This window comes from Macaca thibetana, chromosome X (assembly GCF_024542745.1).
Source record: "Macaca thibetana thibetana isolate TM-01 chromosome X, ASM2454274v1, whole genome shotgun sequence".
NCBI classification, from domain to species: domain Eukaryota; kingdom Metazoa; phylum Chordata; class Mammalia; order Primates; family Cercopithecidae; genus Macaca; species Macaca thibetana.
Genome location: NC_065598.1, coordinates 24,298,690 through 24,322,034, shown reverse-complemented (window position 1 = coordinate 24,322,034; position 23,345 = coordinate 24,298,690). Strand labels below are relative to the sequence as shown.

Here is a 23,345-nt window from a genome sequence, read left to right as displayed (position 1 = left end):
ACATATTTGAATGAGTGAGCAAATGGATAAATAAATGGCAGAAGTGAGTCACAGCCCCTGTCCAAATGTATAGATCATTCTTCAGTCTAGTGTCCCCAGGTTAAGGAACACATCTTAACCTGTCTCCATCTCTAAGAAACAATTGATGCAGCGCTGTGAATAATGTTTACTGTGACTAATCCACTTTAGCTTTAAAAATTACAAAGATGATGTAGTGGTGACTGCGATCACAGCACAGTTCAGACTACGAATGGACAACTCTGGATTGCATTTGCCTTGTTTACAAAAACACCGCTTGCTTTGTCTGGAGAGAGTGAGGTTTTCATTTTAAGAGGCTGGCTAAAAAATGCAGGGCCACTTTCTGGGCAGGCTTCCAAGTGACTACATCTTTCTCACAGCGTTCCCCAGAGCCCCAGTCCGAGCTGCCTGGGGCGGGGCCTCTAGCCGCTGGTCGCTGTTGAAGCTACCACAGTAGCAGTCATCTGCAGCCTGCCCGAATTACTGAGATTTTAAGCCTTCCCAAGGCTCAGATAACAGCTTTGGCCTTTGCATTGAAAGAGACATCAGAGTTTGTCATTGGCCAAGCTGGTGTGTGTGAAATATAGGAGATATCGCACCACGCTTCTGAGTATGGCATTCTTTCCAGCCGAGTCTCTTGGGTGTGGGTGAGTCTAAATGTTTGAAGACTGCCCTCGTTGGTTGTGAAATGTTCGAAGCTGGGCATTGTGACTTTCCAAGGGCATGACTTGGCATATTTCTTAACCCTAATGAGCCTCAGTTTCCTTTTTGTGAAATAGGGATAGTATTATCCTATGCTCTAGAAGGATAGAAGTATCTATTCATCACAGGGGGCTGTGAAACCTAAAAGAGATAACAGCAGAGTATCTCATCTAGTACCTGGCATACTATAGACACTGAAGAGCTTTTGTTATTTCTGAAGCGTCCGTAAAAAACATACAGAAAGGTTTCAGTGATGATGCCCTATTTTTATGTCTAACAGTACAGTATTGCTCTGAAAGACTCAGCGGATATATTTGACTTCTTAATCACACCTGTGTAGCCAACAGGAATAAAACTTCAGAGCAAGTTAGTGCCAAAGGAAAGTTCGTCAGACTGTATTCCCTTTCTTTTTCTCCCTTCTAGACCCTGACCGCACCTGCCCCATTTGCTGATGAAACCAACTGCCAGTGTCGAGCACCCCATGAAAAACTGACCATTGCTCAGGCCCGCTTAGGAACACCAGGTGAGGCTGTACCTTTTTTTTCTCAAATGGGTCCTGTCTTGACATTTAAAGTATCAGAAAGGGGCCGAGAGCGTCATGCCTGTGATCCCAGCACTTTGGGTGACTGAGGTGGGTGGATCACCTTGAGGTCAGGAGTTCGAGACCAGCCTGGCCAACATGGTGAAACCCCATCTCTACTAAAAATACAAAAATTAGCCAGGTGTGGTGGCACACGCCTGTAGTACCAGCTACTCACTTTGGGAGGCTGAGGTGGGAGGACCGCTTGAAGCCGGGAGGTGGCGATTGCAGTGAGCCAAGATTGTGCCACTGCACTCCAGCCTGGGCGACAGAGCAAGACTCCATCTCAAAAAAAAAAAAAGTATCAGAAAGGCCCATCATTAAGGAGCAGCACTTGCTTTCAAGCAGAGAGTTGAACTTAGAGATTATAACACAGTGCAAGGGTAAAGAAGGGTAAACACTAGCAGTGATAAACCAGACCAACCAAAGGAGCCAAGAAAAAGATGCATCAGAATACGGGGAGTTTGAGCCCCGGCTTTGTCACTTGTTAGTTCTACAGCCTTGGGCAAATCACTAGAAAGATCTCAATCTGTTTCCTCAAAACAGGGACAACAATACCTATCTCACAAGGTTTCTGTGATAACTAGATTCATTGAAAGTTCCAAAGCATTTTTAAAACCATGAAGGCATATACAAACCTAAGCTACTATAATTATTACCATTCTTTAAAGTATGCATTTTTTTAAAAAAATTTCAAGTGTGCCTTAAAAAGAGTGGGGTGTGCTACAGAAGTTTGTTCATTCATTCATCCCTTTAGCATTGTGCCAGAGGATGGATAGGGAAGAGATTTGGAAAGAATTATAAGGTACCATCTGTTTTTCAGGAGACAAGACAACTAGATGTGAAATAAAAAACATTAATAGCATGTATGCAGGTGCTTAGGCGTTAAAACCTGCAACACAGATGATAATTGATTCTTAGAGAATGGCAGATTCATTTGGCCTAAGTGATCAGGCAAGACTTCCGGGAGGAAGCAGAACAGACCTTTTAAGAGAAGTAAGATTTGGACTCTGTAGGCAGAAGATGCAAAGGTATTGCAGGCAGGTAGAAGGGGAATAGTGAAGACCCAGAAATAGAGAGCTGTGTAGGAGTAAGTGAGTGTTGTTTTAGTTGATTGGGATGGGGTGACAAACAAGACTAGTTGAACAGGTAAACTTTAAGCCATTTAACATGGCATAACTTGGCCGGGTGCGGTGGCTCACGCCTGTAATCCCAGCACTTTGGGAGGCTGAGGCAGGCAGATCACTTGAGGTCAGGAGTTCGAGACCAGCCTGGCCAACATGGTGAAACCCCATCTCTACTAAAAATACAAAAATTAGCCAGGCATGATGGCAGGCACCTGTAATCCCAGCTGCTTGGGAGGCAGAGGTGAGAGAATCACTTGAACCAAGAAGGTGGAGGTTGCAGTGAGCTGAGATCGCACCATTGCGCTCCAGCCTGGGTGACAGAGTGAGGCTCTGTCTCAAAAAATAATAATAAAATAAAATAAAAAGAACATGGCATAACTCAATGGTTTATAGTTGCCGCTGCAAACAAACAAACAAACAAACAAACAAACAAAAAAACAAAAAAAAACCCCAAACTGGAAAGAATCCATGGAATGAAGAACAGTTTGCCTAATAATAATAATGGATATTTATTAAGTACTTACTATGTACTAAGGTCTTTATATGTATCATGTCATTTCACTATCACAACTCTGTGTGATTAGTAGTTTTAGTATTTCACAGAGGAGGAAATGAAGGCTTAGAGAAGTTGTGAATCTGCACAAGGTCATTCACTAGTAAATGGCAGTGGTTCACACTGGAGCCTGCATTAGAATCTGCTGGAGGGCTTCTTAAAACCCAAATGGGTGGGCTCCACTCCTAGAGTTTCTGATTCGGTCCAACTAGGGTGGGGTCCAAGAAGTTACATCTCTAACAAGTTTCCAGGTAATGCTACTGCTCCAGGGATCACACTGGGAGAACCATTGGTAAGTGGTAAAGTTGGGATTTGGTCTCAAACCTATTTGTCTTAGAGCTTGACCTCTCAACCATGACACTGTGCTTCCTATAAGAATAGCCTTCAATAGAGTGAAGTGAGAAGCAGAGTAGGCAGAGTTAGGAAGCTTTTGTGTGAGTTGCTTTTGAAAAAGGCAAAACAAGGTTGGGGAGGTAGTACAGAGCAGCCAAAGCTGTTGTTCCCAGGCTTCAGTGTACAAAGAATCACCTGGTAAGCTTGTTAAACAAGTAGATTTCCTGTTTCATTCCCTTCTTCCCAAATCTGGGATGGGCCCAGGCAAGGCATCTGCATTTTAAACAGACAGTCAGGGTGATTCTAAAGTTAGTGGTCTGGAGACCACACACAGAAATACCAACCAAGCAATATATCCAAGGGATGCCAAAGAAAAGTCCAGGTGGCCAGCCGGGCATGGTGGCTCATGCCTGTAACTCTAGTACTTTGGGAGGCCGAGGTGGGCAGATCGCCTGAGGTCAGGAGTTAGAGACCAGCCTGGCCAACATGGTGAAACCTCGTCTCTACTAAAAATACAAAAAATTAGCCAGGCATGGTGGCACATGCCTGTAATCCCAGCTACTCAGGAGTCTGAGGCAGGAGAAGCGCTTGAACCCGGGAGGCAGAGGTTGCAGTGAGCCGAGATCGCACCACTGCACTCCAGCCTAGGCAACAGTGCAAGACTCCGTTTCAAAAAAAAAAAAAAAAAAAAGTCCAGGTGGTCATGAAGAAAACAGACTTGACCTAAAGTTAAAGGATGAGCATCAGGCCCAAACTGAAAGGGCCTCTACCTTTCTAGGGAAAGGAAAGGGAAGTAGAACTTACTATATATCTGTATATATCTGCTCAATGTGATGCTGTGTATTCTTTGCAAAGACCATATGAGATAACTATTATTGTATCCTTTCTGAAGAGGAGGCAAAGGAGACTTACAGAACTGAAAAGTAACTTGTCAGATGTCCTAGCTGACTGGGTAGAGCTGGGATTTGACCCCCAAGTCCATTTCGCCTCAAACCCCTGCTTTGCCTACCGCAACAAACTCTCTTATGAATCATGGTCCACAGCAGGCCATGGAGCTAAGTGAAAACATGCTCAGACAGACAGTAGCTGTGATCTTCTGTAGTGGCAGGACTATGCCATGCTCACTACTGTTTTATCAGTATCTAGAGAAACACTTGTTGCATACTGTGTGCTCAATAAATATTTTGTGAGTGAATGAATGAAAATTTGGCGGCAAGCGAATCACCTGAAGTCAGGAGTTTGAGACCACCTTAGCCAACATGGTGAATCCCTGTTTCTACTAAAAATATAAAATTAGCCAGGTGTGGTTGTGCATGTCTGTAGTCCCAGCTACTTGGGAGGCTGAGGCAGGAGAATTGCTTGTATCTGGGAGGCAGAGGTTGCAGTGAGCTGAGATTGAGCTGCTGCACTCTAGCCTGGGCAACAAGAATGAAACTCCATATCAAAAAAAAAAAAAAAAAAAAAGAAAGACAGTTTGGGACAAGAGAAGTAGTTCTTCCTCTGGAAATAGAAGCAGAAAGAGTTTGTCCTGGTATTTTGAGCTGGTATCAAGCTAACTGGGTGAAATTGGGCACCTGTGCGTTGCCTACTGCCAAGCAGTTTAAGCAGTAATAAGATGGTGGTGTATTTTGAAATAACCGTGTGGTGGATTCTGTGGAATACAGGTCATTAGAGGGGGAGTGAGATGGAACAAAGATGAACTCCTGATCTTTAGAAGAGAAATTCTGCCCCCTAACCTTAGGTGATAACTCTGGGAAATTATACAAGAAAATCCGTGATGTTGATGAGTACCTAGCCAGGGTACTTCTGTTGGAAATTTCTTTATTTAGAACTTCAAATATCAGGCTGGGTGCGGTGGCTCATGCCTGTAATCCCAGCACTTTGGGAGGCCGACGCGAGAAGATCACTTGAGGTCAGGAGTTCAAGACCAGCCTGGCCAACATGGTGAAACCCTATGTCTACTAAAAATACAAAAATTAGCCTGGCGTGGTGGTGTGTTCCCAGGTGATGCTGCTGCTGCTACTAGTCCTGGGACCACACTTTGAGTACCACTGCATAAGAGCAACTGTTGGCAGTGGTTAGAAGGAGTGGCAGGGAGATTATCCAATATCGTAATTGTTGGAGCATTGTACTGTTAGCAGAAAAGTTCAGAGAATTTTTAAGAATCTTGCTGTTTGATTACCATTTAAGAAAAGAAGAAAAACGTTACTTTTTTGAAGGGTTTGGTCAAGAATTTCAAGAAGGGTTTGGTCAAGAAGGGTTTGCTTTCAAGAGTTTCAAGAAGGGTTTGGTTTCAAGAGTCGTAAGCAATTTACCTGTTTGTGGCACTGTCTTGAGCGTGCCCTCAAAAAAGACAAAACATAGCAGAATTTGGTATTTGATAATGCTCTTCAAGATTATAGTTTTTTGGTTTTTTTTTTTCTTTTGTATTTTCAGTGGAGCTGCTTTCGCCACGTTGACCAGGCTGGTCTTGAACTCCTGGCCTCAAGTGATCTGCCCATCTCAGCCTCCCAAAGTACTGGGATTACAGGCAGGAGCCACTGTGCCTGGCCTAGATTATAGCTATAACTGGACTCTCTTACCATCTCCTACACTAGCCATATTTTTTGACATAATATAATCACCTAAAATGTGTTTTACAAATTTAGAACTGCCCAAACAGGGGCTGGGGTACAAATTCTAGAAGAGGTAATGACAAACTCTGCCCATACCTCTTAGCTTTTTGACCTTGTTTGTGAGGTCACAAGGGTGATGAAACTTCAAGAGAAAGAGCAGAATAAAGTGAAAAAGCAATCAGAATTGGCACCTTTGGTCTTAGCTAGTCCAGCTGTGGAGCTATGCGCATACACGGTGCTGTATGTATTCTGATGCATGGAGAATCAATCCTCTGTCTTGACATAAAGGAAAAGTCTGGGAGATTGTTTCATAGGCTCCTTTTCATTAAAACTGCCTTTTCCTTTCTTTTCTTTTTCTTTTTCTTTCTTTCTTTTCTTTTCTTTGCTTTGCATTTTTTTTTTTTTTTTTTTTTTTTTTTTTTTTTTTTTTTTGAGACAGGGTCTCGCTCTGTCACCCAGGCTGGAATGCAGTGGTGTGATCACAGCTCACTGCAGTCTTAACCTTCCAGGCTCAAGTGATTGATCCTCCCACTTCAACCTCCCAAGTAGCTTGGACCACAGGCATGTGCCACCATGCCTGGCTATTTTTTGTATGTTTTGTAGAGATGGGGTTTCGCTATGTTGCCCAGGCTGGTCTCAAACTCCTGGGCTTGAGCCATCTACCCACCTTAGCTTCCCAAAGTGCTGGGATTACAGGCATGAGCCACTGTACCCGGCCTTAAACTGACTTTTTTAAAAGGGAATCTCGGTTCTGATTTTCTATTTTCCTTTTCAAAAAGGAAGTTTGTATTATCTGTTTCCACAGTGTGTAGAATTTCCCTGACTACATTTTTCAAGAGCCGCCTTAATGAATCTGCCTTATTCATGTACCATCTGTGATGTAATTTACTGAATACTTTTTCTTTATATATACTCTCTGTTCTAAAACTTTAACGTATTTTAAAAAGCAAACATCAATCACAATCATTTACAGAAAATGGCATCATTAGCTAGTATCACTGGCTAGTGATAAGCAGAAGGTAATTGCAAAGTTTATATAAAACTAAATAGTATATACAATAAGTATGTAACTGTAAGTTTTTAAAAGCTTAACTTGTGCCACCTTTTTCGCACATCAGTTGTACAAAAAACAGTACTAGTTGCAATAATTACTGGGTGTTTAATAATAGTTTCTGTTTTGTTTTAAAGACAATAATTCATATCAGCATGTAGTTTTCTAGCAGGTGTCAACAAGGTAGAAGAAAGAGTGGTGAGTTTGATTTGCACTCAAATATCATGGTAAATTGGTTGTATGACATTCGGTAAGCTGCTTAACTTCGCTGAGCCTCCATTTGCCCCTCCATGAAATGATAAGTCTACTTTCACCTGACTACCTCATAGGGTTGATGCAAAGATTAAATGAAATACATATGTTTTGTGAATTGTATGTATTTCTAAGGTACAGTTTAAATGCCTTAAAATAGCCACAATCCAAGCCTTGTTAATAGCCATAATCAAAGATGATCAATCACCCTTTTATTGTTGCTTGAATCTGAAGCAAATACCAAGAAACGCCTAACATACCCCGCAATAGTGTGAATTTAAACGTAACATGGTTGGTGATTGCCTCCTGTTTGGCTGTACGGCAGATGTGTGTTTAACTTTTTAACCAACTGCCAAACTGCTTTCCAAAGCGATTGTACCACTTTAAATTCCTATCTGCAGTTTATTAGCGTTCCAGTTGCTCTGCATTCTCACCATCACTTGGTATGGTCAATTAAAAAACATTTTTTAGCCATTCTAGTGTGTATGAAATGTTATCTCATTGTGGTTTTCATTTGTATTTCCCTAATGACTAATGTTATTGAGGATCTTCTCTTGTGTTTATTTGCCATCCTTGTATTTATTTTCTTTGGTGAAATGTCTGTTCAATATTTTTGCTTTATTTAACTGAGTGGTGGGTTGTTCATCTTACTGAGTTTTGAGAGTTCTTCATATATTCTAGATACAAGTCCTATATTTCACAAGTATTTTCTCCCAGTCCATGACTCACCTTTTCATTTTTGTAAAAATGTCTTTTGAAGAGCAAACGTCATGAGTCTCACAGACTGCATTTAAGGTGTCACCCCAGGCTCAGTTCTCATCTGGAGGTTGACTGGTATTAGATCTGCTTCCAGGCTCACTCAGGTTGTTACCAGAATTTATTTCCTTGTGACTGTAAGATCAAGGGCTCAGCTTCTTACCAGTTGTCGACCAGAGGCCACCCTCAGCTCCTAGAGGCCACCTGCAGGTCCTTGCCATGTGGCCCTCTCCATAGGCCCTTTCACAACATGGCAGCTTGCTTCTTCAAAGCCACCAGTGCAGAAAGAGAGTGAGTCTGTTAGCAAGATGGACTCTTTTTCTTTTCTTTTCTTTTCTCTCTCTCTCTCTCTCTTTTTTTTTTTTTTTTTTTTTTTTTTTTGAGATAAAGTTTCATTCTTGTTGCCCAGGCTGGAATGCAGTGGTGTGATCTCGGCTCACTGCAACCTCCGCCTCCCAGGTTCGAGAGATTCTCCTGCCTCAGCTTCCCAAGTAGCTAGAATTATAAGTGTCTGTCACCACGCCAGGCTAATTTTTTTTTGTATTTTTAGTAGATACGGGGTTTCACCATGTTCGCCAGGCTGGTCTCAAACTTCTGACCTCAGGTGATCCACCCGCCTCTGCCTCCCAAAGTGCTGGGATTACAAGTGTGAGCCACCACGCCCAGCCAAGATGGAGTCTTATAATGTAACATAATCATGGAATAACGTCTACCACCTTTCCCATATTCTACTGGTTAGAAGCAAGGCACAGGTCCCACATACACTTCAAGGGGAGGGAATTACACAAAGGCATGAGCACCAGGAGGCAGAGATCATTCGGAGCCACCTTAATGTCTCTCCACCATGCCACGGAATAGTTGTACTCTGACATCTTTTTTTGTTTTCAATTGACTTCTGGTCATTGCCAAACCTCCAGCTTCACAGGTCAGTGGTATCTCACATAGATGCTCTGGAGAGTCACCAGATGCCTAAAAGCATATCCAGAATCTCAAACAAAAGATTAAAACAGATCAATATACAAACTAAAAAGCCATACTCTGTTTTTTTTAAAGCTTTATTATAGAGTATTTCAAACACACACAGTAGAAGAACAGTATAATGAACCTTCCTGTGCCTGTCACTCATACCTAACAACCACTAACCCATGGCCAGTCTTGCACCATGCACACCTCCGTCTACTCTGTCCTCTTGGACGATTTGAAACAAAATCCCAGACTTCCTAGCATTCTGTATATATGTCTGAAAAAAAAGAACTCTGGTTTTATTAAACATAATCACTGTATCATCATCTTACCTGAAAAAATTAACAATAATTCTTTGATATCACCAAATATCCAGTGTTCCAATTTCTAATTATCTTATGTCATCATTTATATATAGCTTGTTTGAACCCAATCCAAATAATGTCCATACTTTACAGTAGGATGATGTGTTTTTTAAATCTCTTTCAATCTGCAGATCCCCCTTTCGTTTCTCTTTTTCTTTCTCTCTCTCTCTTTTTTGCCTTGAAGTTTATTTGTTGAAGAGATGAAAGATCAGGGTCCTTTTTTGGCAGGGGAGGGGAGTCCTGGAGAGTTTCCCACAGTCTGGAAATTGCTGACACACCACAATTTTTCAAAGTGAGCTTATTGCAAAATCAACTTTGTAAATACTCTTCAGATTTACTAAATGGCCTTTTTTCTCAGTAATTGCATCTTCTTTCTTTACTTTTCTTTCCTCCCTGCTTCCTGAATTCATTTCTCTTGATCACCTCTGAATCAATAACAAAAAGTTTTACAAAACTGCCATCTGCTTTTCCCTGGGGTTTATATCTTAAAACAAATTTTCCTCAATTGAATTCAAATTGAATAAGAACATTCAAAGCAAGGCTCCCTCATTAGACAGTTTGTTATTTCAAAGCATTTTCTATTTACTGTGCCTTATTTAGAATACAGTATAATCCTATGAAGGCAATTCTGTTTGTTCAAAATTGTGTATAATTGGAAATAATTGCAATTCCCTATCTGACATAAAGTCTCTCAACTTTTTTTATTAGAGAAATTTAATTTATTAGAAACATTGTACCATCTGAATCTATTAATGTAACATTTCTTTATGTTCCAAATTAATGAGGTTGCATTGCCTCAAGAGATAATCACAATTTTAAATCTAAGTCTTAAAGATCATTCAACAGAAGTTGGCATTGATTTCTGTCTTTTTAGAAAATTTATTTTTATAACATCAATGTAATACATGCATTATATATATATATATATTATATATATATTTTATTTGAGACAAGGTCTATCTCTGCCACCCAGGCTGGAGTACAGTGGCGCAATCTCAGCTCATTGCAACCTCTGCCTCCCAAGTTCAAGTGATTCTACTGCCTCAGCCTCCCAAGTAGCAAGGATTGCAGGCGCCTACCACCACATCTGGCTAATTTTTGTATTTTTAGTAGAAACAGGGTTTCACCTGGTCTGGAACTCCTGACCTCAGGTGATCCGCTCGCCTCAGCCTCCCAAAGTGCGAGGATTACAGGCTTGAGCCACCACGCCCGACTATTTTCAAAAGTCAGTAGTACTCTTAGCTTATAAAGAAAACTAGTGGTCCCTTTCTCTACCTTCTTCACCCCTGATTCTTATTCCCTGTAGGCACTCAACACTTGACAATCAACTTTCCATAATGTTGTTGAAGTCTCTCATCCATTGACATTGCCTTTCTTGTTTTCTCTGTCCTCGGGGGGATTCTATCTTTTTAACTTAACTTTTAACTTTAACTTTTAACTCTTTAACTTTTAACTCTTAGTAATTGTTGTGGTGTTTCTGGGAGAAAGTAGAGATAATCTATGTGTTCAGTTCACCATATTTAACTGATAGTCCTTGTATTTCTTTTTAAAGAACATTATTAGCTCACACCTGTAATCCCAGCACTTTGGGAGGCTAAGGTGGGTGGATCACAAGGTCAGGAGTTTAAGACCAGCCTGGCCACCATGGTGAAACCCCGTCTCTACTAAAAATACAAAAATTAGCCGGGTGTGGTGCTGAGTGCCTGTAATCCCAGCTACTCAGGAGGCTGAGGCAAGAGAATTGCTTGAACCCGGGAGGTGGAGGTTGCAGTGAGCCAAGATCGCGCCATTGCACTCCAGCCTGGGTGACAGAGCAAGACTCTGTCTCAAAAAAAAAAAAAAAAAAAAAAAAAAAAAGAAAAGAAAAGAAAGAAAAACAACAACAACAACAACAACAACAAAAAAACACTATTGTGGCCACATATGTCTCTTTCCTTCTCACTGCAAGAATAAAATATCTCTATGTTGTTTGTAGCCATAGAGAAGAGGTGACAAGGGTGCTTAAAATGCACTTTGATATGAGAAACTACTTCTTTCTCCTGTCATCCATTTTTGAATCCCCTTCTTGGATTTTCACATTCTAGTTCCTTTGTTGAGAGTCTAGAAAGGTGTCAAGGTTGGCAAAAGATACAGAATTTTCTATATAAATGTAGCAGGCATCTTCCAGACTATCAGGATGGGGATATAATAGAGCTGCAACGTCCTTCCTCCAACCAGCTAAAAAGAATAATTTTGTGACTTGCTTTGTCTACCAAATTGATGGAAGTATATACTCAATTTCTCTCTCTGACTTGAAGGGGATGGGTCTTTGGCCTGGCTGAGCAATAGTGTTATCCCAGTCTCCTGGTTCGCAGGGGTGCTGTACTGAAGTGTGTCCCTCTTCCTCTTGGAACAGCACTTTTTAAAGCACTGTATGCCGCTGTCTGTGAGACCTCTTCACTTTTGGCCTTTCTCCCTGGGAGGGACTATAGTGTTTGTTGCTCATCTTCAGCCCTAAGCACCACTTCTACATGCAACATTACATGCTGACTTTCCTCCCTTTGAGGCGTATGTCCCTCATCTCTTATTATACCAAAGAGGTTAGGGAGTGGCCTTGCAGTGATATGCTAGTAAAGGTTTAACAGCTGGTCCTCCAGCAGGAAATAAGCCCTGATTTGTAGCATTTGCCAATTTCTGTCGTGGAAGCATTCTACCGTGGCTGATTTCAGGCTACCAACGTGACTTGGAGTTGGGAAGAAAGGTGTAAGGTGAGCCATGTGAGCAGATTGCAGTACATCATTGCCTTTGGGAACAGGGACTTGGGGTCTTCATTCAGGATTGCCAGACTCAAGGATGAAGCCATTTGCTGTTTCCATTGAGCTCCTCAGTTACTCCTGCCTATGTGTCTCAGCTGGGCTGACTCTGCTGGCTCAGTCACCTAGACTCCAGTCCGGGTCAAGACAACTCCCCAGTGCTCTGTGCTTGTCTCTTCTGTTGGCTAAAAATGTGTGTTCCCTGGTTTGATCTTAATTTTGTTATGTTTTTGCTCTGCTTTGATGTCTTCAGAAGAACCTCTTTAAAATTAGTTTCATGCACTGATGTGAAACTGATGGTATGTAGAGATTGTGTCTTATCCAGAAAGTTTCTTATGACTGATGGAAGGTAGCTGAGATTCCTCATTCTGCAGTTCTGTTAACAGTGTTTTCTTTCTCCCACAGCTGACAGGCCTGTCAGAGTATACGCCGATGGAATATTTGACCTCTTCCACTCGGGTCACGCAAGGGCCCTTATGCAAGCAAAAACACTGTTTCCCAACAGCTACTTGTTGGTAGGAGGTAAGAAGTGCATTTTCTTTTTGTCTAGAAAACTCTTTTATAATATGCTTTCTGAAAAGAGCCCCTTTCAGTTCCATCAGTAAAATCTCACATTGTTAATGCTTCCAATTCAGCCCATACTGGCTCTCTTGTTCAATGCCTGAAATTTAAAATGATGTTTGAAAAACCATAGGGGAAGTTACATCATGGGATTGTATAACCCTGATCCTCAGAGAGAGATGGGCTGATAGTACTACTAAGGGTAAATGCTTCATGTTTTCCATTAGTGCCTTTCTCCTAGTGTTTAAGGCTTGATCCAAATTATGTTTCTAAAATTTTCTAGAGGGATAAGAGAAGCAATATTATTCTGATTTCAAATCTCAAAGAACTGAAGGGAGTTAGGATGATGAAGAACAAACAAGGTCATTATCTATTTCTTTCGTGTGACCCACAGCACTTAGGACAATGTTGTGCTAACACTAGTGGCTTGTAACAGCCCCACTTAGTTGAATTTGTGGCAGTGTGTTAAAGACATGGAGATTTATATACTGAGGTAATCTTGGTTCACAACGAAGGGATCAATTTACTCACTGAGTCCATGGAAAGAGAAGGATCGTTAGATGTGGATTGAAATTTTCCTCCTCCAGGAGGCCTAACTATTTCAATTTGGCTAAAACGGACAGTACCTGACTCGGAAGACCTGTATCTCACTTGTGTAGCTTCTGGAAGGAGCATATTCATTCAGAGTAATCAGTTTTTGTGGCATATAAACTAGGCACCATCACATCTTACACCTCTACTGGGAGAAAAAAAAAGTACTGGTAAGAGACTACATAACTGTTTTTTAAAGCATTTTGTTACCTTCTGCAATTAAAAACCACTTGTTGTTTGTTTGTTTGTTTGAGGCGGAATCTCACTCTGTCACCCAGACTGGAGTGCAGTGGCGCAATCTTGACTCACCACAACCTCCACCTCCTGGGTTCAAGCAATTCTCCCACCTCAGCTTCCTGAGTAGCTGGGATTACAGGCACGCGCCACCAAACCCAGCTAATTTTTTTTTTTTTTATATTTTTAGTAGAGATGGGGTTTCACCATGTTGTCCAGGCTGGTCTTGAACTCCTGACCTCAGGTGATCCACCTGCCTCAGCCTCCCAAAGTGCTGGCATTACAGGCGTGAGCCACCATGCCCAGCCAAAAACCACTTGTTGGACATTTAAGAGGAACTCTTCTGCAGATTTTGCCAAGGATGGTGACCACAGGACTGTTGAATGGAGTTCTTTCCAGAAGGAAGAAATTGTGAAAGGCAACGGTTACTGGGCAAGTCATGCAGAGGGAACCCAAAACAGGCAGAGAACCCAACCCTTGCTTACCTCCCTTTAGCCTGAAAACCATTTCTTGAGAGAGCACTACCACCTGGAGTCTGGTCCTAGGCTACTGGGGCCCTGGAGAGACCTCTGCAGTGTTTGGGCTTTGGTCATTTGGGTGGCCTAAGTTTGGAGGTGGTTAGGTATGGGTCACAGTTAACAGGAACACTAGCTGTGGCCCTGTGTTATCACAACCAAGGTAAGATCAAAGGAAATGTGTAGCTTTCAGTATGTTCTTGTAAATTGGAGAAGGCAGTCAGTCAATATCAGTAGCTCTCTAGGTCGTTAGGCAACAGTGATTTAACTGATTCACTGAATGATTTCTTCATTCAACAACTTTTTTTTTTTTTTTTTTTTTTTGAGATGGAGTCTTGCTCTGTCACCCAGGCTGGAGTGCAATGGCACGATCTCGGCTCACTGCAACCTCTGCCTTCCAGGTTCGAGTGATTCTCCTGCCTCAGCTTCCCAAGTAGCTGGGATTATAGGCACATGCCACCATGACTGGCTAATTTTTGTATTTTTAGTAGAGACGGGGTTTCACCATGTTGGTCAGGCTGGTCTTGAAATCCTGACCTCATGATCCACCTGCCTCGGCCTCCCAAAGTGCTGGATTACAGGCACACGCCACCATGCCTGGCTAATTTTTTGTATTTTTAGTAGAGATGGTGTTTCATCATGTTGGCCAGGCTGGTCTCAAACTCCTGGCCTTAGGTAATCCACCTGCCTTAGCCTCCCAAAATGCTAGGATTACAGGCATGAGCCACCACTCCCGGCCCCTTCATCTAACAACTCTTTATTGAACTCTTACTATGTGCCAGGCATTTTTCTATACACTGGGGTTGTGGCCATGAACAAAATAGACTGTCTATGTCCTCAGAGAACTTGGAGTCTGAGGGAAAGGCAGTCATTGCCCACTAAACAGGTAAATATGTAGTAGTGGTACCATGAAGAAATATAGGATAAGAGAAAAGAGTGACTGGGTGGAGGAAGGAGGGATATTTTAGGTATAAAGGTCAGGGAAGACCTCTCTGAGGAGGTGACATTTGTGCAGAGACCTGAATGAAATAAAAGCACTCAAAAGCCAGAACATCCGGTCTTCCTTGTGCAGCGTTCTCACCAGGCAAGACGACAGTGTGGGGCAAGCAGAGAAGACATGGTGACGTGTTAGTTTTTTGATTTGTGTATCTTAAGGAGGCTTTCCCTAAAAGCACAGATGATTCAATACTCAGAGAAATTAATATGGGCAGAAGCCAGGAAATAAAGCAGAATAAAAGGAGAAAAATTTCAGTAAGAAATCCTGGACTTTTTAGCAGCTATAGCAAAGGGAGCTACACAGTCATTCTATCACTCTCAAAATCTAGAAGCTGAATTGTGCCATCAGGAAGAACTAGTTTTTCCTGCCTGAGTTCTGAGATAACTGTTTCAGAGGGTCACTGTGTAAGGGGCATTGAGTAATCCAAAGAACAATGTCCTCTATAGCAGGTATACAAAGAAATTCAGATATTCCCTCAATGGCTATTACATGGGTTGTAGAAGCCAAGGGCATATTGAACTACTAGGATGACCACAAGACTGTATCCTTTGGTAAGTGACAGGGACTGGAGTACAGAAAGAAAATAAAACAATACAACATGAAGCTATAAAGAAATAGTACGTAGACTTCTGGGAACAGTGACAGAGTAAGAGTGAAAGCTGGGCATGGTGGTGCATGTCTGTAGAGCCGGCTACCCGGGAGACTGAGGCAAGAGGATCACCTGGGCCCAGGAGTTCAAGGGTATAATGAGCTATGATCGTACCTGTACATAGCTATTGCACTCCAGCCTGCACAACACAGTGAGACTTCATCTCTAAAACAAACAAACAAGAAAAACACCAACCATGGGCAACACAAACAATAATAAATAATTTCAGTGTGTTCTTTTCTTTGTAGATTTCTTACTCTTATTATCTCACATAAAATAATCGAATGGTAATACTATGAAATATCTTCTAACCACTCTGTTAATAAAATTCAGTGACATCCTGGCTGGGCGCAGTGGCTCGCACCTGTAATCCCAGCACTTTGGGAGGCTGAGGTGGGTGAATTATCTGAGGTCCGGAGTTTGAGACCAGCCTGGCCAATGTGGTGAAACCCCGTCTCTACTAAAAATCCAACAAAAAATTAGCCTGGCATGGTGGTGCACGCCTGTAGCCCCAGCTACTCAGGAGGCTGAGGCAGGAGGATCGCTTGAAACCAGGAGGTGGAGGTTGCAGTGAACCGAGATCGTGCCACTGCACTCCAGCCTGGACCACAGAGTGAGATTCTGTCTCAAAAAAAAAAAAAAAAAAATTCAGTGACATCCTATATTTCATATGTCTCCATTAATTTAATATTTGATCCCAAGTCTGTTAAATGGAATCTCTAACCTCCTGTGTATAGGCAGACTGCTATGGGGGCATGGTATAAGAGCTCAAATCCTAAGAGTGGCATTGCTGTCAGGGTGTGATTTCCCAAATGGTGAATGCCTTTTGGTAAAATTGTAAACAAAACAAAGTGCAATCTTCCTTGATGTACATAGTAATTGCCTTCCTCTAAAATTCTGTGTCTATCATAACTGTTGCAGAAATACTTTGTGATTGTATGCAAAACAAAGGCAGATTCTAGACTCAAATAATTCTATTTTTCTAAGTTTTTTATTTAATCATTTTTTTTTTTTTAGAGATAGCGTCTTGCTCTGTCTCCCAGGCTGAAGTGCAGTGGAGCGATGACAGCTCACTGAGGCCTCAAACTCTTGGGCTCAAGTGATCCTCTGGCCTAGGCCTCCCAAAATGCTGGGACTACAGGCATGAGCTAGCACACTCAAGCTCAAATAATTTTAAATATTATGCAGGGACTTTCAGAAATCTTGCAGGATGTGGGAAAATTCTCATATGGAGCTGCCACATGCATTGCAAGATGTCTAGCTTCATTGGCCCCTGCCCACTAAATGCTGGTAGCTGCCTCCAACCATTATGACAACTGAAGATGGCCCACAGATTTCCAAAATGCTTCCTAGAGGATGATGAAATCCTTGTTGAGGACCACTGTCTTAGACTAGGAGTCGTGAAATTTTGTTCCCCACAATCTCTAAAGGAATTTTGAAAAAACTGTATACCTTCTTATACAGCTTAAAGTAGACGTCTAAAATTTAGATATCAGGCTGGGTGTGGTGGCTCCCGCCTGTAATCCCGGCACTTTTTGAGGCCGAGGCAGGCAGATCACAAGAGGTCAGGAGTTCTAAACCAGCCTGGTCAACATGACGAAACCCCGTCTCTACTAAAAATACAAAAACTAGCTGGGTATGGTGGCAGGCACCTGTAATCCCAGCTACTCAGGAGGCTGAGGCAGGAGAATCGCTGAACCTGGGAGGTGGAGGTTTCAGGGAGCCGAGATCGCACCACTGCACTCCAGCCTGAGTGACAGAGCGCGACGCCATCTCAAATAAATAAATACATAAAATAAGTAAATAAAATTTAGGTATCTGCTTCTTAATTTAAGTAGTTATAAAAGATGTAGTTTCTGGAATATTGTAAGTATTAACCTTTTTACAAATTCATAAACTTTATTTTTTAGAGAAATTTTAGGTTCACGGCAAAATTGAATGGAAAGTACATAGAATTCCTGTATACTCCTTTCCTGCACAGGCACAACCTCCCCTGCTATGAATATCCTGCCCCAGCCTGATGCATTTGTTACAATCCATTAACCTACATTGACACATTGTTATCACCTAAAGTCCATAGTTTACATTAGGGTTCACTCTTAACGTTATACCTTCTATGGGTTTAGATAAAATTTTACATTGTCCAAACTCATAGCTATACATTGTATATTGACAGGTATCCACAATGATAGTACCATACAGATAATATTTTTACTGCCCTAAAATTCCTCTATGCTCTACCTATTCATCTCTTCCTCCCTGTAACCCCTGGCAACCACTGTTCTTTTTAGTATAGTTTACTTTTTGTAGAACATCATATAATTCGCATTATACAGCATGTAGCTTTTTCAGATAGGCTTATTTTACTTCATAATATTCAATTAATGTTCCTCAATGTCTTTTCATGGCTTGCTAGCTCATTTCTTTTTGGTGCTGAATAATGTTCCATTGTCTGGAGGTACCACAGTGTATCCATTCATCTGCCAAAGGACATCTTAGTGGCTTCCACATTTTGGAAAATATAAATAAAGTTGCTATAAGCATCCGTGTGCAGGTTTTTGTATGGACATACATTTTCAGTTCATTCGGATAAATACCAAGGAGTGTGATTGCTAGATTGCTAGGTAGGAATATGTTTAGTTTTGTAAGAAACTGCCAAACTGTTTTCCAAAATGGCTGTACCAGGAGCGGGTATAGCCCAGAGGTAGAGCATTCGACTGCAGATTGAAGTGGCTGTACCATTTTACATTCCTACTAGCAATAAATGAGAGCTCCTATTGCTTCATGTCCTTGCCAGCATTTGGTGGTATCAATGTTTTCAATTTTTGCCATTCCAATAGGTGTGTAGTAGGTTGTTTTAATTTTCAATTTCCTAGTGACATATGATATTGAACATTTTTCATGTGCTTCCTGGCCATCTGTAGATCTTCTTTGGAGAGGTACCTGTTAAGGTCTTTAGCACATTTTTAAAAATCCAGCTGTTTGTTTTCTTATTGTTGAGTTTTAGAGTTCTTTGTATATTTTGGGTAACAGTCCTTTATCAGTTGTATCATTTTAAAATAATTTCTCCCAGTCTATGTCTTTTTTTTTTTTCAAGACAGAGTTTCACTCTGTTGCCTGGGCTGAAGTGCAGTGGCACGACCTTGGCTTACTGCAACCTCTGCCTCCCAGGTTCAAGCGATTCTTGTGCCTCAGCCTCCCAAGTAGCTGGGATTACAGACATGTGCCACCACACCTGGCTAATTTTTGTATTTTTAATAGAGACGGAGTTTCACCATGTTGGCCAGGCCAGTCTTGAACTCCTGATCTCAGGTGATCCGCCCACCTCAGCCTCCCAAAGTGCTGGGACTACAGGCGTGAGCCACCGCGCCCAGCCCCCAGTCTATGCCTTGTTTCCTCATTCTCCTAACATAGTCTCTTGCAGAACAGGAGTTTTTAATTTTAATGAAGTCCACCTTATCAATTGTTTCTGTCATGGTTCATGCCTTTGGTGTTGTATCTAAAAAGTCATTACCATACCCAGAAGAAACCAATCTGGGTTTTCTTCTGTAGAGTTTTATAGTTTGATATTTTACATTTACATATAGTTTGGCATTTACATTTGATTTTTGTGAAGGATGTAAACTTATGTCTAGGTTAATTTTTTCTTTCTTTTTTTTTTTTTTTTTTTTTGCATGTGAATGTCCATTTGTTCCAGCACCATTTGTTGAAAGGTCTATGTTTGCTTGCCTTTGCTCCTTTGTCAAAGATTGGTTCTCTATATATTTGTCTGGGTCTATTTCTGTTCCATTGATGTATTTGTCTGTTCTTTTTGCCAGTACCACACTGTCTTGATTATTGTAGCTTTATAGTAAGTTTTGAAGTCAGATAGTGTCAGTTTTCTGACATTTTCTTCTCCTTCAATATCAAGTTGGTTTTTCTAGATCTTTTTCCTTTCCGTATACACTTTTATTTTTATTTTTATGTATTTTTTAAGAGAGAGGGTCTTGCTCTGTCACTCTGAGGCCCTGCTTGAGCTCCTGGAGGTAAAAGTCACAAAAGTATTTGTCCCCATGGCTTCTTGAACTCTTAGACTTTGTCCACACTGAGGTGCCAGCGATTTGTCAGTTTAAATTTTCCTATCCCAGCACTGGTTCCTGGGGAGGTAGCTCTGCTTGTGGGTTTCTGCTTTAGTAAGCTAATATTCTCTCTATCTGCCTGTTACTCTCTCCAATTTTGGGAGTAGTGGTTTGCCCTGTGACCTCAGTTCTCTGACGGATCTAAGAAGAGTTGTAGATTTGTCAGTTCGTTCGGTTTTTACTTGTTGTCAGGACCGAGTGGCCACTTTTAAGCTCCTTACATACCAGACTGGAAACCAGAAATTCAATATCGACATTTTAAAACAAAATTGTGGGCCGGGCACAATGGCTCATGCCTGTCATCCCAGCACTTTGGGAGGCCGAGATGGGTGGATCACTTGAGGTCAAGAGTTCGAGACCAGACCAGCCTGGCCAACATGATGAAACCCCATCTCTACTAAAAATACAAAAATACTAGCCGGGCGTGGTGGCGTGCACCTGTAGTTCCAGCTACTCGGGAGGCTGAGGCAGGAGAATTGCTTGAACCCAGGAAGCAGAGGTTGCCATGAGCTGAGATTGCACCACTGGACTCCAGCCTGGGTGACACAGCAAGACTCTGTCTCCAATAAATAAATAAATACATAAATAAAAAACAAAATTGTTACCCAATCACTTTAATGCATCTATTGGCATCTAAATACTGTAATGCTTTGAAACATCATCATAAATTTACAAAACATATAACAAGTTATTTTTTAACTTTTAAATATTTATACATTTCATTTTTTCTCCTCAAACTTATATTTTTATTCTGCTTCTTTCCCATAATTTTTCCTAATGGGATATGTTTTAATGTTTGCAAATCTTTTAGAGATCACTGTATCATACTTCTCTGAAACAAAAATATGTATATAAATTAGAGCATAACTAACCAAAGCACCACATTATATATACTTTGATAAATAATTAATAACCTAAACATAAATTTGGACAGCAATGTATCTCTTAATGAGATGAATAGTATGTACCTGTAGATGTACTTATGGATGAATATAACTTACTGCTAAAATTAACATCAATTTTTTTCCCAATTTTACTTGTTATAGTTATAAGTGCTGAAATATGTTGTCCATGCAAATGTGTAGATAGAATGGAAGGAGTTTGTTACAGTGATGCCACTCAATTATTTGAACTTCTGAGTTATTTACCAAAAATAACAACATAATTTATTACTATTATTGCCATCAAAAGTAATTTTAATGGTCTATCGAGTGACAATTTGTTAAGATCCTCCTTCAAATTTGTTGCAAGCAATGGATTAGAAATGACCTGACCTGCAAAAGGATTTGTTGCCAAGCTATTAGAATCATTTGCTTTTTCTCTTTCTGGGAATTCTAACAAAAGGCTATATCAAGACTTATTAAATGACTCTTAATTATATCCCTTATTGTTTTACTTGAAAGCAACTTATTCAACTAGATATAGCCTGAAAGGGTTGGGGAAATGGTAATATTAGTAATTTAATTATGCCATTGCCAATCAAGTAATTTTTGATAAAATGTTTTTATCGTTTGCTTACAACCTTTTTTAAAAAACAAAATCTCAGGGCTACAGTTTTAGATTACTAACTTTGCAGAAAACACCATCCAACAGAATGGGCAAAACCAGTCCTCATTGTCAAACCTACTAAAAACCTACAAACCAAGAAAATGTCTTTTCAATTCAAATGCATTAATGTATTTCCAGTTCAAATATATTAATGTATTTTCAGTTCAAATGTATTAATGTATTTCAAGAAGCTTTATAAAAACACTGGGAAATAAATGATAGAATGGATTGTGTAAAATAAAATCAGTCAAGATTAAAATAATGTAGATCTAATATAGTAAGTTATAAACAAGACAAGACAGTAAATCAATTCACTTAATTTGTAGTAATGCAATGTAATTTACAGATAAAATTATGTGATATTTATAGGAAGAAGCATATGATTTTTAAAAGGCATGTTATTCCTTCTCTAAATATTGGCACGTGTGTGTGTGTGTGTGTGTGTGTGTGTGTGTGTGTGTCAAATTGTAGTGTTTGCCTTTTGGAAATCATCAAATAAATACGAAAAACAGAAATAGTTATCTTTAGTAGATACTATGACTAAACTTTTCCTATATATTTAAAGATAGAAAGGGGGCATATATTATTTAAAAGTAATTGATCTGGAGGCAGATAATAATTTGATTTTTTGTTATAAAGAGGTAGAAAATAAACATAGAGAATGAGATGAATTAGGATGACTTGTAAATAGAATAAATATTTTATGATGTAAGTTGATAACGCAGGTTTTTAACTTCCTTTTTAAATAATGCATATGAAGTCTATAAAAAATTATGTGAATGTTTTACCCATGTATCTATTCCAATGTATCTCAAAAAATTTGATAATTCTAGAAAATATTCTAGTAAAATTTCTAAGAAGCAGCAGTACCAGCCTATATAGCTTTGGTTTATTGAAGTGATTTTAAAGTAAATAGCTGGAAAAAAAATGCTTACTCTTAACTACAAGAGAAAAGCCATTTTTAGGATTCAATACAAGTGTTAAGAATAGCTGAAAAAAATGCTTACCCTTAACTACATGAAAAAGCCATTTTTTTAAGCATTCAATATTTCTTTCCAATGCTCCTTTTGCTTTGAGTTCTTGGGCCTTATCCCTAAAGATCCATGTGTTCTTTGACAATAGCTGGGAGAAGAAGAGGCAAAGTTGTTAGGCAAAAATTTGCATTATTCTCCACTCTACCATATTGAGTTTCTAACACTAGGCTTCACCTGTGACAGAAATGTGTGTAAGACAGGGAAAGACAGGAAGCTTTCATAGGTTCATGGTGCTTTGAATGGTCACTAACTGAGATTTCCATTTGGTTTGCCCTGAAGGCTAAATCGCCCTCCACCCCTTCCAATGCAACACATTAAGGTTTGGGTGGTGCCTTTCTTTTGTAAAGTGGAGTAAGCATGGCTTTGGACCCAGAGACTTTCTTGACCTAGTTAATATTAGGAAAGTGAACCATTGGAAGTTGAATCTGGACATTGATTGATTTAAAACTACCTGTTCATGGGTACCTTTTGAAAAGTCTTTGTGGCTGGGCGAGGTGGCTCACACCTGTAATCCAGCATTTTGGGAGGCCGAATGGGCGGATCATGAGGTCAGGAGTTCGAGACCAGCCTGACCAACGTGGTGAAACCCCATCTCTACTAGAAATACAAAAATTAGCCAGGTGTGGTGGCACACGCCTGTAATCCCAGTTACTTGGGAGGCTGAGGCAGGAGAATTGCTTGAACCTGGGAGGTGGAGGTTGCAGTGAGCTGAGATCGCACCACTGCACTCCAGCCTGGGCAACAGAGTGAGACTCCATCTCAAAAAAAGAAAAGAAAAGAAAAGTCTTTGTGTGTCCATGAGGGTATATGTATCCTAGTTTAAGGAGACTTTTATCTTAGACTATCTTTCTGGAGTATGACAAACCAACCAACTTAATGGCAGACAATTCTATACTGAGGAAAGTTAGGGAGCTCTTCAAGAATAGATGTCCTGTGTTGTTGGTTGAAAGGCTGGTTCTTGATAACTGTATGTGTGGTCAACATGTAAAAT

The 23,345-nt window shown here is 40.5% G+C and overlaps 1 protein-coding gene across 3 annotated transcripts in view; it reads left to right on the top strand.

The window, feature by feature from the left end:
* PCYT1B (phosphate cytidylyltransferase 1B, choline) overlaps nucleotides 1–23,345 on the top strand; it is a 114,609-nt gene that overhangs the window by 53,039 nt on the left and 38,225 nt on the right. For all 3 annotated transcript variants that reach the window (XM_050777372.1, XM_050777371.1, XM_050777373.1), the window contains exons 2-3: nucleotides 1,144–1,243; nucleotides 12,513–12,629. In XM_050777372.1, coding sequence (XP_050633329.1) covers nucleotides 1,144–1,243; nucleotides 12,513–12,629 — 217 coding nt within the window. The remainder of the gene's footprint in view (nucleotides 1–1,143; nucleotides 1,244–12,512; nucleotides 12,630–23,345) is intronic.